This window comes from Euphorbia lathyris, chromosome 8, assembly GCF_963576675.1.
Source record: "Euphorbia lathyris chromosome 8, ddEupLath1.1, whole genome shotgun sequence".
Classification (NCBI taxonomy): domain Eukaryota; kingdom Viridiplantae; phylum Streptophyta; class Magnoliopsida; order Malpighiales; family Euphorbiaceae; genus Euphorbia; species Euphorbia lathyris.
The window spans coordinates 2,055,827-2,068,983 of record NC_088917.1 but is presented as its reverse complement, the minus strand read 5'-3'; the positions used below and the strand labels follow the sequence as shown (position 1 = coordinate 2,068,983).

The 13,157-nt window shown below is 33.5% G+C and overlaps 1 protein-coding gene across 4 annotated transcripts; it reads left to right on the top strand.

Moving 5' to 3' along the window:
- The first annotated feature begins 1,284 nt into the window (after window positions 1–1,284).
- LOC136202461 (uncharacterized) lies at window positions 1,285–11,401 on the top strand. 4 transcript variants are annotated; one of them, XM_065993098.1, is made up of 15 exons: window positions 1,285–1,567; window positions 3,622–3,749; window positions 3,870–3,935; window positions 4,016–4,129; window positions 5,314–5,382; window positions 5,461–5,517; window positions 6,792–6,845; window positions 6,937–6,987; window positions 7,157–7,219; window positions 7,753–7,917; window positions 7,998–8,153; window positions 9,068–9,148; window positions 9,867–9,928; window positions 10,050–10,145; window positions 11,026–11,401. In XM_065993098.1, the coding sequence occupies exons 1-14, from the start codon at window positions 1,396–1,398 to the stop codon at window positions 10,132–10,134; spliced, it is 1,323 nt and encodes a 440-aa protein (XP_065849170.1). In that variant the 5' UTR covers window positions 1,285–1,395; the 3' UTR covers window positions 10,135–10,145; window positions 11,026–11,401. The 4 variants fall into 4 exon arrangements, with proteins under 4 accessions (XP_065849170.1, XP_065849174.1, XP_065849173.1 ...); XM_065993102.1 differs by having other exon boundaries at window positions 11,023–11,401; XM_065993101.1 differs by having other exon boundaries at window positions 10,050–10,165.
- The last annotated feature ends 1,756 nt before the right edge of the window (window positions 11,402–13,157 follow it).

Sequence of the window (13,157 nt, the reverse complement as noted above, 5' to 3'; positions counted from 1 at the left end):
TACTACCTGCCAATTTTGAAATTAAATTGGTATCTAAACTGCTATTTTTGAGCTAAATTGATGATTACCTTGCCAATTTTGAAATTAAATTAATATCTAAACTTGTATTTGAACTAAACTGACGCTATCTGCCAATTTGAATAACCATTTTAACCCTTAATTCCACACTCGATTTTCATAAAAGAGAGTAGAGGTACTAGAGAGAAAGACGATACCTAATAAATTTTTTTTTATTTTTTTAATTCTTTGAATTTTCTAATTTAAAATTTGTAATGATTAAAATTGACATCATAAACTTAAAAGTTTTTAATTTTGATAATAGCGAGAACTCTAGTCTTTTTTTAGCAGAAAAAAGCACAAACACTCATTTGTAAATCATCGAAACCTCAGAGTTATATTTAGAATTTGTCCAATAAAAAATACAAAATCCAAATTAATAAAAAATAATTAAAATAAATAAATAAAAAGTAAAAATAATTTTTTTTATTAAATCGGACAAAACCTTATTCTTCCGACAATAATGTTATAGAAATATAAATAATATTAAAGAATAAATATGTTTGGAAATTAGAAAAATAATTTTATCAGCATTAAATATATATAAATAGCTTTTTCATAAAAATGGTTAAGGTGCAAATATACCCCTAACGTTTTTGAATCAGGAACAATTTTACCCTTAACGTCTAAAATGATACAATTTTACCTCTAATGTTTAAATGATGCAATTTCCATAAAAAAAATGATGTACGTTGCTGTTGTATAAACCACTACATTTCCTACGGTATAGAGTGAAACGCTAAACGCTTTTTCGAAAAGCTGAAACAAACACGCCATTAAAAGTCAAAATAATATGTTAGCAAATACGATCAATTTAGTCCAAATCAAATTTTAAGTATCAAATTTCAATCGTAAAATTAGTAAAAATTACTAAATTAATTCAAAAAGATGGTTTTAATACCTAAAAGTCCATCCAATTTTACTAATCTGACACTACAACTTCAATGAATATTTTAACCCTTATAATTCCGAATTTCAAACACTAAATTCAATTTTCATAAAAACGACTAGAGGAACGATAGCTAATCAATCTTGACTAGTAATAGTAATCACCAACACTAACCGCCACCTGTCCACCCCCTTTATTACTTCCACTTCCCTTTCAAGCATTGTCACCGACACGTGTCGGTTCACCTGTATTTTACATAAAAAATAAATACTCCAGTCCGGCTCACGTTTTGAATCTTGCAGAAATATAAATATTTTTCTAATATTAAACAATTAATTAAATCAGATTCAGCAACCTCACCGATACAGACATTCAACCCCCCAATATATTTTCTTTCCTCTCTACCTTTCTTTATTTCTTCTCCATTACTGAGTTTCTCTGGCTGATTCATGGCGGCCTCGAAACTCGCCGTTTTATCTCTCTTTCTTTCCCTAGTTTTCTCCGCCGCTTTGGCCGATGGTTCAGTTCCGGCTGATGATCAACTCACTCGATCAGACGGCGTTGATTCATCTGCTTTGAAGATCGAACTTGACCAACTGAAGTCTAAGATCTATGCTCTCGGTTCGTCACTCTGCTATGCTTTATTTGTTAATAATTTCTGTTTTACATAGTCTGTTTCCTTGAATTGGAAATGAATTTGAACTCTGAAAGTCTGCTTTTATATTCCTTTTTACTAGAGGCTTAACTTCGCACCTTCTCTTACTACTAATTTGTCACAATTTTAAGCCCTCGCCACTTATTTTGGTATTATTTAGCATTTGCGGTTGGTTTCTCATGATCTATCGGCTAATTATGTGTTCATTTCTTTGTCATAATTTGTTATAGTTTCTGCCTGACATTGTTAGGTTACGATATGTATAATTGATCTGTAGACAATTAATTTTCTTAATTTTTTGGATGCTTGAGTTATAAAGTTATTTTACAACTGTGGATTGATTTGCGTGAATTGACCTAATGGCATAATGACGATTTGTGTAATTGAAAATTGTCTGTTTCGTTGAATTGGAAACAAATTGGAACTGTGAAAGTCTGCTTTTAGATTCCTTTTTAGTAGAGGCCTAACTTCTTACCTACTTTTACTACTATTTTTTCACAATTTTAAGCGCCCGCCACTTTATTGTTTCATATTTTGGTTTTATTTAGCATTTGCGGTTGATTTCTCATGATCTATGCCTTGTTTCGTAATTTGTCTCCATTTTCTGGTTTTCCGTGAAATTATGTCATTTCATACCGTATGGGTATTGAGTAGAATTCTTCGGAATGTTGTGCCGTTTTCAAATTACATTTATCCACAGCTTCAGAGGTTAATGCTGTGTTCATTTCATTTTCCTAATTTGTTATAATTTCGTTGGTTATAGTTTCTGCCTGACACTGTTACATTAGCAGGATATGTATCCCTTGTTTTGAAACAAATTGGAACCGTGAAAGTCTGCTTTTAAATTCCTTAAGGATCTGTAGAATATTAATTTTCTTAATTTTTTGGAAATGTTTACTAATTCCTGCTTGAGTTATAAAGTTATTTTACAACTGTGGATTGATTTGCATTAATTGACCTAATGGCATAATGTCGATTTGTGTAATTGAAAATTGTCTGTTTCGTTGAATTGGAACAAATTGGAACTGTGAAAGTCTGCTTTTAGATTCCTTTTTAGTAAAAGCTCAACTTCGCACCTTCTTCTACTACTAATTTGTCACAATTTTAGGCCCTCGCCACTTATTTTGGTTTTATTTAGCATTTGCGGTTGGTTTCTCATGATCTATCCCTTGTTTCGTAATTTGTGTTCGTGTTTTTATTTTCCATTAAATTATGGCATTTCGTATTGTATGAATATTGAGTAGAATTCTTCGGAATGTTGCGCCGTTTTCAAATTACATTTATCCACAGCTTCAGTGACTAATGATGTGTTCATTTGATTGTCATAATTTGTTATAGTTACTGCCTGGCATTGTTAGGTTAGCAGGATATGTGTAATTGATCTGTAGACAATTAATTTCTTAGTTTTTTGGAAATGTTTACTAATTCCTGCTTGAGTTGTAAAGTTATTTTACAACTGTGGATTGATTTGCATGAATTGACCTAATGGTATAATGTCGATTTGTGTAACTGAAAATTGTTTGTTTCGTTGAATTGGAAACAAAGTGGAACTGTGAAATTCTGCTTTTAGATTCATTTTTAGTACAAGCTTAACTTCCTACCTTCTTCTACTACTATTTTGGTTTTATTTAGCATTTGCGGTTGGTTTCTCATGATCTATCCCTTGTTTCATAATTTGTTTTCATTTTTTGGTTTTCCATGAAATTATTCATTTCATATTGTATGCGTATTGAGTAGAATTCTTTGGAATGTTGCTCCGTTTTCAAATTACATTTATCCACAGCTTCAGAGGCTAATGATGTTTTCATTTCATGTTCGTAATTTGTTATAGTTTCTGCGTGACATTGTTAGATTAGCAGGATGTGTATAATTGATCTGTTGGTAATTAATTTTCTTAACTTTCTGGAAATATTTACTAATTCCTGCTTGAGTTATAAAGTTATTTTACAACCGTGGATTGATTTGCATGAAGTGATTTAATGGCATAATGTTGATTGTGTAATTGAAAATTGTCTTGTAGAATCTCAAATTGACGAGAAAACCGGAGAGTTAAAAAGCAAGGATGAGATAATAGGGCAGAAGGAGAATTCTATTCAAGATAAGTCAAATAGTATCAAGTCCTTGGAGAGTGAAATATCCTCGCTTCAGGTGAATATTCTATTGCTTTTATTGCTAAGCAGCAAAAACAGTTTTTCTTCTTGTTTCATTACTTTTAGCTATCTAAATTACATGCCATATGAACTTCAGTTCTTCTGTTGAATAAAACAGGGAAAACTAGATGCTGCTGAGAAGGTCGGAAAGGCTCATGCACGTGCCGGTGAACTGGAGAAGCAGGTTGAAATAATTCTAGACAGACAAACTGCAGTATTTGAAAGTAGTGTTGCGCATTTTTTAATCATACTTTCTTGATGCAGGTTGAAAAGATTAGCAAGGATTTAGAAATTCAACTCAAGGAGAAAGAAACCCTTGAAGCACGTGCCAGTGAATCTGAAAAGAAGATTGTTCAACTGAACTCAAAACTTGAAAATGTAAGTTTCTAATTCATTAGGATTTTAGTGGTTTCCTAATATTGTTATATCCGTGAGTGGAATTCATTTTCCTCTTTATCCACTACTACTTGACATTAGCTGACAGTATCACTGAAATAATCGTTATAACTTTTCTTAGAATAAATGAATTATAATAATCATATATTTCACTGTATTTTTGAGTTTAAGGCAACAGTTTCATATGTCCTTTCTTTACATTGAATTGGGTAAAACCCTCTTATTTGATGACTTGAATTATACTGAAAATAGTGTACTTAGGTAGGATTGGAGGCTAGGAATGCATGTATGCTATGAGGTTTGTTATAGAGAAGTGCAATGAAGTCAAACACTTCCTCACAAAAAGGGGATGGAAGCAATAATGTCAAATTTTAAAATATGTGTCCCACTTTTAGTTTATACCAGATTGTATGGCAACTTAACTAAGTGTCCAAAGCGTACTTAAACCTTTATGTCATCTTGTTTGAATCTGGTATATGGATCCTTTTAATCAAATTTGATGCTTTATTATGGTTAGTTATTGAGGCTGTTTCCCATATAAATAATTCATGTTCTTGTTCTTGTTTATTGTTGAGCAAAAGATGTGGTCTTAGATGAAAGATGGCTTTGTTTGTCCTTATTTTCTTTTCTTAATTGAAGGCTATGAAGAATTTGATTTGTATTGATTGATTAAAAAAAGAGAGTTTCTTTGGCCAGATAAATCCATATTTGGTCTTTGTTAGCACTTGCCTACATGCCTTTTTTTGTCTTCTGCTATTCAGTTTAATCATGCAGTGGGTATTATAGTAATGGCCAGATAAATCCATATTTGGTCTTTGTTAGCACTTGCCTACATGCCTTCTTTTGTCTTCTGCTATTCAGTTTAATCATGCAGTGGGTATTATAGCAATGATTAATTTTGTATATTTTTAGATATTGGTTGCCGAGCCTTGGCGCAACGGTAAACGTTGTTGTCGTGTGACCAAGATGTCACGGGTTCGAGTCTTAGGAGCGGCCTCTTGCCAAATAAATTGGCAGGGGAAGGCTTGCCCCCAGTACACCCTTGTGGTGGGACCCCTCCCCGGACCCTCGCTCAGCGGGGACGCGTAGTGCGACCGGGCCGCCTTTTAGATATTGGTTGCCTTTATTTTATGTGTTAACTGATACACAATGATTTTGTCTTACAGCTTCAGAAGATTAGTGATGAACAGAAATCGAAACTCCGCAAGACAGAGCGAGCTCTTAAAATTGCTGAGGTATATGTTACTTATTGTTGTGCTTTTAGTTCTGGATAATGGTTCTCATATGCTGTTCATCTTCACTTATTTTTGTAGGAGGAATTGATGAAGGCAAAGTTTGAAGCTACTTCAAAAGCTAAAGAGCTAATAGAGGTATAAGTTAACATGGTTTAGTTCCTTGTCCTCTCCATCATTTCTATGTTCCTCATCCTCTTTGAACTGCTATTTTTGCTTCATTTCATTGTCAAAAGAGCCTATCTACTGTTGTCGAAAAATGTGTAACATTTTGATTCAACTTCGACTTACCACTTTCCTGTTTTCTTCTGGTTGCAAAATTTGGGAAAACCGTATCTGTGGGTTCTTGAATTCTCTTTTTAATAAAGCATTCCTTCATTTTGTAATTATACCTCCTAAAACTAGTCTAAATGTTTATTTGCTAAGTTAGGAAATGTTTTATCTGATCACAAGTGTTTTAATCTGGGGTTCAGGGTAACTGAATAATATGGTCAATTAGTAATGACTTTTTGAATTTTTGTCTACTTTGGTCTAGCTTTAGTTTTTTCTTAAACATTTGTTAAGTATCAGTTAAAAACCCAAAAAAAAAGGAGTAAAGATGCTGGCATTAGGAATAGAGCAGCATTCTAAAATTGCTTGGCCATTAATAATTTTGCAAGCCAAATGGTCTATAGGTCCAAGCCTTTTACTTAACTCTATGCAGAGCTTTTAATTATAGCAATTTAAGCTTAGTGGCAGTAATTGTTGCAATTTTATCATTTGGTCAAATTGAATACTAATAACTTGTAGCTCATATATAGGAAATGGGTACTAATTGTTTCATTGCTGCTAAAGGCATCATCTACAATTTCAGAAAGTATCAGGTTTTCAGAATCAGATAGAAATTTTTCTGCTTTAAGTAATTAAGTTATCCAAAACTGTGAATTGACATTTTGCTTTAACTCTTTTTCCTGAGAAATTGCTGGCAAATATGTGTGGAATTTTTGAAGCATGCCCATCCTACTACTGAGAATATGTGAAGCTTGCACTAGAAGATTGCTTTCACTTGAAATAACCTGAGCATGAATGCTTTGCCTGACTTCTTCCCATGGCATTGTCAATTATGTAACTGTGTTGCTACAAAATACAGATTGACATTTTGCTTTAACTTTTTTTTCCTGAGAAATTGTTGGCATATATGTGTGGAATTTTTGAAGCATGCCCATCCTACTGAGAATATGTGAAGCCTCAACTAGAAGATTGCTTCCACTTGAAATAACCTAAGCATGAAAGCTTTGCCTGACTTCTGCCCATGGCATTGTCAATTATGTATCTGTGTTGCTACAAAATACAGATTACCATGATCTCATAATTGTTATGTGATGAAATGTGGATTAGGAAGTCAGCATAGTTTTGTTTGTACATATTTTCAGGTTCATGGTGCATGGCTTCCTCCTTGGCTTGCTGGACAATTTGTTCATCTTCAGGTAAATTGATTAAATGGTGTTCTGCAACCACACACAAAAACGCTTCTTATCTGGCATGAAAGAGGTTATCATTTTGTTGTCTTTATTGCAGGCACATTGGGATGAGCATGGAAAGCCTGCCCTTGAAATGGTTAAGCAGAAGGTAGTGTGTCCAGGTTGAACATGTTGATTCAAATTTTTCCTTCAGATTTTTGGTGGAGAAATGTTTAGTATTCAAATATACTCCATACTGGAGTGCGAAGTTTAAAGGATAATTTTGCTTCCCTTATCAAAATGTTCTTGCTAAAGAGAAGTATTAAATTGTGTTTTAGGCCTTGGAGAAAAAAGCCTGTGCTGAGAAGTTGGCCCAACCCCATATTGAAACGATTAAAACTGTAAGCTCTTTTTCTCTGTTCTGCAATTCTTGACGAGATCACTCATTCGTTTTATCGTGGATAGGTAGTTTGAGTGTTCTTTCTGTCAGGTTACTGAGATGTTACTTGCAAGTAAAATCTGATACGAGAACACAAACGTTGCCTTAAATTATAAGAATAATGGTACTGAGTATTTACCATCAATTACATTATTATTATTAGGGTAAATAATTTATTAGTCCCTATATTTTTATCTAACAAACACACTGTTTAGTCCTTAACTTTTGTTCTATTCAACAGTTTAGTCAAACTGTTTAATAATTCAAATATTTGAGGGACTGAACTGTTGTATTATTAAAATAAGAGGACTAAACAGTGCGTTAGGTAAAAACGTAGAGACGAATAAATAATTTACCTTTATTATTACTATTATTTGGTAAGGATTACTTTAGTTCTTTTCTGCTCAAAGCTTTCCCCTTTTATGGAAAACTGGTTGATTGCTTAAGCATCTTTGAAATTGGATGTAATGATTGTCTTTGTCCTTTTGCTTGAAGAAATATATCCCTGCTGTGAAAGAACAATGGTTAGTCATAGCAAGTCGTGTTGAACCACATGTGCAATCAATTACTGCAAGAACAGTTGAAATTTATGAAACCTCAAAGACTACCATAACTCCACACATCATCAGAGCACATGAAACTGTTGATCCTTACTTTCAGGTATCAATTTAACTTATGAAATATTTTTATGTATCTGCTGTCTTCTTAAGCTGCATCTGAAATGTATGATTATATAACAGGACGCCAAGAAATTCAGTAAACCGTACATTGATCAGGTTGTCACAGTCACAAAACCCCATGTTGAGAAAGTTAGGGTGACTCTGAAGCCCTACACAAAGCAGGCAGTTCATGCTTATGGGAAATTTCTAGAGTCAGCAACCACTTACCACAATCAGGTGCAATTCCTGGCATTTTCATGTATCAGTTTTGTTATGTTATGTTATTTTGAGCAGTGTTGTCAGACTCGGACTGGACTGGCCGGTCCGACTGTTGGACCGGAAACCGGCCAAACCTTCGGTGTGGGTGGTCATGTTGGGTTTGTTAATCTTCAACAACCCTAAGAACCCGGATCAACCACTACTTTTGGAAAACCTTGGATCTTAAGTGTGTTACTTTCATAATTCACTGACCTTTTGCTTTCTACCTAAAAGGGCGGCCCGGTGCATTACGCGTCACCACAAGGGTGTACAGGGGAAGGCTTGCCCCCAGTACACCCTTGTGGTGGGACCCCTCCCCGGACCCTCGCTCAGCGGGGACGCGTAGTGCGACCGGGCCGCCCTTAGGCCGCTCCTAAGACTCGAACCCGTGACCTTCGGTCACATGACAACAACGTTTTACCGTTGCGCCAAGTCTCGCCCTCTTTTGCTTTCTACCTAAATAATAAAAATCTTAACTTTGAAATACTAATAGCTTGATGCGGACATTGTTGTAATCAGACTGAAACATGTTGATGATGAATCCATAAAGCTTATTATGTTGCAGTTGAAAAAAATAATTCCAATTTCCAAATGATGTACAGCTGGTTTATAGTTTTAAATTAACTATATATATTATTTATTTTTATTATGTCATCTGGTTTGACCAATGCGAGTCATTTGGTTGAATCAAGTGACCCATGACCCAACTATAAATCCGGTTTAATGTCCTGTCCAATTCTGATAACATTGATATTGAGTATGTTAACGAAGTCAGAACTTCACTTGTTTATATATATATATATATATTTCAAAAATAAATAAATATATGATATATATACACACATGCATCATATTTGTTGCAACTAAGCCTATTGTTAATATATTTTCTGAAGGTGAAAGGCTCTGTGCAAGAAACCCTGCATAAGCATGAGCTAACGAGACCTCTTGCAACTAAGGAGTTCATCTGGTTTGCGGTATGGATTAATGGCTGTCTATTATCTGTTTTTTTTTTTTTTTTTTGGAAAAACGAACATTTAAGCCTCTGATCAATTTAAATTTTATTAATGAAGTCCTTGGTTTTTTAAATGGACACATTAAGCCCCTGATCAATTGTTTTTGAACACATTAAGCCCCTGATCAATTGTTTTTGAACACATTAAGCCCCTAATCTTTTAAATAGAGACATTAACCCCTTGTTCATTTGTTTGTTTAGCACATTAAGCCCATCTTGGATGATCCAGTTATGTGTGTGATTCAAACTCCATTTAGCGCAGATGGAACTGCCGGCATGTCACTTTTTTAACGCATCAATTGAGATATAGATTGTGACTCTAAATAATTTAACTATTTTACTATAGAGGAACAGTGATATTCTGATAGTTTTAGTTTGAATTATTCACATATATGGCCTGTCTAATAGGGGCTTAATATGTTAAACAATAATTCATCAAGGGTTTAATATATCCATTTAAAAGATCCGGCGCTTATTGTGTTAAAAGATAATTGATCAAGGGCTTAATGTATCAATTTAAAAGATTTAGGGCTTAATCAATAAATAATGAATTGACCAGGAGCTCAAATATGCATTTTACCCCCTCTTTTTTTAGCCTACACTTTTTAGCAAAGAAACTTAACACCGTGATCTATCCGCAATGAACAGCTAATTAATTTATGCTTCTCTTAATATTGTAGGCTTCTGCTTTGCTGGCATTACCTATTATCATTTTGTTTAGGGTTTTCTCTACCATTTTCTGGTAAGTTTGTTCATTATCCAATTAATTAATTGTTCAAGTTGATGATGCATACTGTTGTCCTCTGGTCAGTTTAGCTAATATTTGAGGCTTGTGTGATTTTTTTTGCTCCTAAATTTTGCAGCAAAAAGACGAAGAAACATTCACGACACTCTAACCACAGTCATTCTCGTCGGAAGGCTAAAAGGGGGCATCCAGACAACAAGTAGACTTCCATGAGGTTGTTCGCTGGCACTCTCAGTATGTTTTATTGTTTACAGTACTATTATTATCTACAGCTTTATTTGATGCAGTCACCACTATTTATATGCTAGCCATTTTCAAGCAACTTGAATTGTGTGCTAGGTTGATAATTGTGATCCATGTGGGAATTTTAGTTGGTTTAAAGCATTATTTAGCTCCTGACCTATCCAAAATTTTGTCATTTGGCCCCTAACCTATCATCCCAATTGGTAAAAATTTCACTAAATTTGGATGGAGACTTGAAAGAACTGTTATCCCCTGACATGTGGAGATAATTTTGACACCTGCTAAACTAAAATCTATCAAGTCCAAGTGTCAAAATATTGCCACGCGTCAATGGGATAACGGTTTTGTTAAAACTGCATCCAAATTGGGGTGGAATTTCACAAATTTGGATATGTCAGGACCAAAAGTGACCAAATAATAGGTCACAAGCCACATAGTGGTTAGTTTGGTTCCTTGGATTCGCCAGCATATGAACTTCCAAATATGCCTTGTGTTATTTTTGTTGATTGAGTCCATGATCTTTCAATTTGACTCGTGTGCTCGAACCAATTTATAATTGCATATAATAAGCCCTTTCTTGCCAAATTAACATTTGATTCAGTTAAAATGTTTGTATTTTTTACAGGTCATAGTTTCTCTATAGTCCTTACCAAATTAACATTTGATTCAGTTAAAATGTTTGTACTTTTTACAGGTCATAGTTTCTCTGTAGTCACATTAGCCGTATAAAAAAACTGCTATGTGAACCGAGTTTTTTTTTTTATAGTTGCAATTATAAGTTATATTAGTGTAGCAGTCCTTTATCCTGTTAATAGAAGCCTTACCTCTCTTAGTTTTCTCTTTTGTAGCAGATTGGGAGTTTCACGTTTTTTCACGTGTTGTTTGGGGCTGCAAAAATTTAATACTGATGAAGAAGTTGACACGTGGAATTTTGAGCTTCTGGCATATTTTCTAAAACTAGTCGTCGGGAAAATTGATGAAATAGAACACTTTTTCCACAGAAAAAAAAGAGACCATCCCGCAATTTTTTTAGATGTAATATGGGTTGGGTTGTCTGTTAATTAATTATAGATTTGTAATTTTATTCTTCTTTTTGTGAATTATTTTTCATTTCACATATGAAATAGAGTCCAGGATTGTGGTTATTGATTTGTATGGTTGATTACTTAGATGTCGAACAATCTTGAATGCAAATGAGGCAATTAGTATGAATTACATTAACATTAATGAACTATGTCTATTTAATGTGGCTCATCATTTTTTATTAATAGCATTAAAGCAATGGGTTTGGCAGATAACTGTGGTAGTGTTGCAGGATGAGGTTGGTATTTTATTTTAAGTGTTTGTCTAGAGATGATAATGGGTATTGTTTGTATAGAGATAGGACTGTAAATAGGGCTGTAACCGAGCCGCTCGGTGTTCGGCTCGGCTCGGCTCGTTTTGTAAACGAGCCGCTTGTGAGCATGATTTACTGGCTCGGTTTGTAAACGAGCCGAGCTTGAGCAGGCCAAAGCTCGGCTTGAAAGCTCGTGAACATGCTCGATTAGAATATTTATGAACAAATTTTAGTTTTGTAAAAAACTATATAGTTTTGTGTTAGTTTACAAATATCTAAAGAGCTATTTGCGAGCAAATTTTATAAATATAATTAACGATTTATTCATAATTTATGGTTAGATAATTTTTTGAATAAACCAAGTTCAAAAAGGATTTTGGGCAACAAGCTCGAAGCTTGGCTCGAGCTCGTTTATTTTCTAGTGAGCTGATAGCCAAAGCTTGATGTGAATGAGTATTGTTTGTATAGAGGTAGGACTGTAAATGAGCTGTAAGCGGTTCGGTATTTGGTTCGACATGAATAAGTTCATGAACAAATTTAATTATATTGAGTATTGTTTATATAGAGGTAGGACTGTAAATGAGCTGTACGGTTCAGCATTCAGTTCATTCGGTTCGACATGAATAAGTTCATGAACGAATTTAATTATACTGTTTATAAATATGTTCATAAGTAAATTTGGTTCGATTGTTTTTTTAATAATAATATTTCTAGATAAAGAAATGTAAAATAACGTTGTTTTGTATAACTTTTAGTTTTATAGGTTTCAAAATTAAAATAGGCAAGTATTAATAAAATTTTAAATAATTATGAATTGTTCGTCAGCAAGTTGGTAAGCAAGTTGATTAGCTACGTACGATAGAGATGCCTGATAACACATTCAAAAGAGATGTTAATGGGTATTGAGAGTATAACAATACGATAATGGGTATTGAGCGTATCTAGTAACAATAGAGATGCCTGATAACACTCAATACCCGTTATCTGTCAAAAGTTTTACATGGGTTACATAAATCTTTTTTTTTTTTTGAAGTAAATTCTTTTTTATATAACTATTTGAGCTTTTTGGAAAAAAATATTGTAATAAAAAAAGCTGTTACTTTATGAGTACTATGCCATTTTAAATTATGTAAATAATTTAAAAAATTATTTATTACCGAGATAATGTAGACATGTATATAAATAACATATTTATTTTATTTATTACCGAGATAATTATTTATTTATTTTTCTAAAGAAAAAAATTTGTGCCCCTCAAAAAAACATGTGAGTGATAGTTTTATGGAACGGTTCTACTCGTAGTGGCCTAAATAGTAAATATGAAGTAGCTTAGGGAAAATAGAGGATGGCGTATAAAAAGAAAAGCACAAAAGGGAGAAAAATTAAGAATGATGGTTTACAATTTTGTCTTTTGGCGGTTTAAATGTACCATTGGTCATTAAACTTTTATGATTGCTTCAAAATAGTAATTTAATTTTAATTTATTTAAAATTGTTTCGTTTGGAGTATTATTGTTGACATTAATATCCTTAAACCGATTTATACTGACCGATTTGAGGAAATTAGAGCAGTGTTCTAAAATTAGCAAAACACAACCATTTTTTTATAAAGCCCATTTTCCCTTTGCTGGTTGGTTATTTGATGGGC

Bases quoted from the DNA above. Each gene is read 5' to 3' on its own strand.
- LOC136202461 (XM_065993098.1), top strand. From the start codon at position 1,396: ATGGCGGCCTCGAAACTCGCCGTTTTATCTCTCTTTCTTTCCCTAGTT. The intron at 4,130-5,313 runs GTAAGTTTCTAA...TTTGTCTTACAG, and splicing joins TGAACTCAAAACTTGAAAAT to CTTCAGAAGATTAGTGATGA. The intron at 5,383-5,460 runs GTATATGTTACT...TTATTTTTGTAG, and splicing joins GAGCTCTTAAAATTGCTGAG to GAGGAATTGATGAAGGCAAA.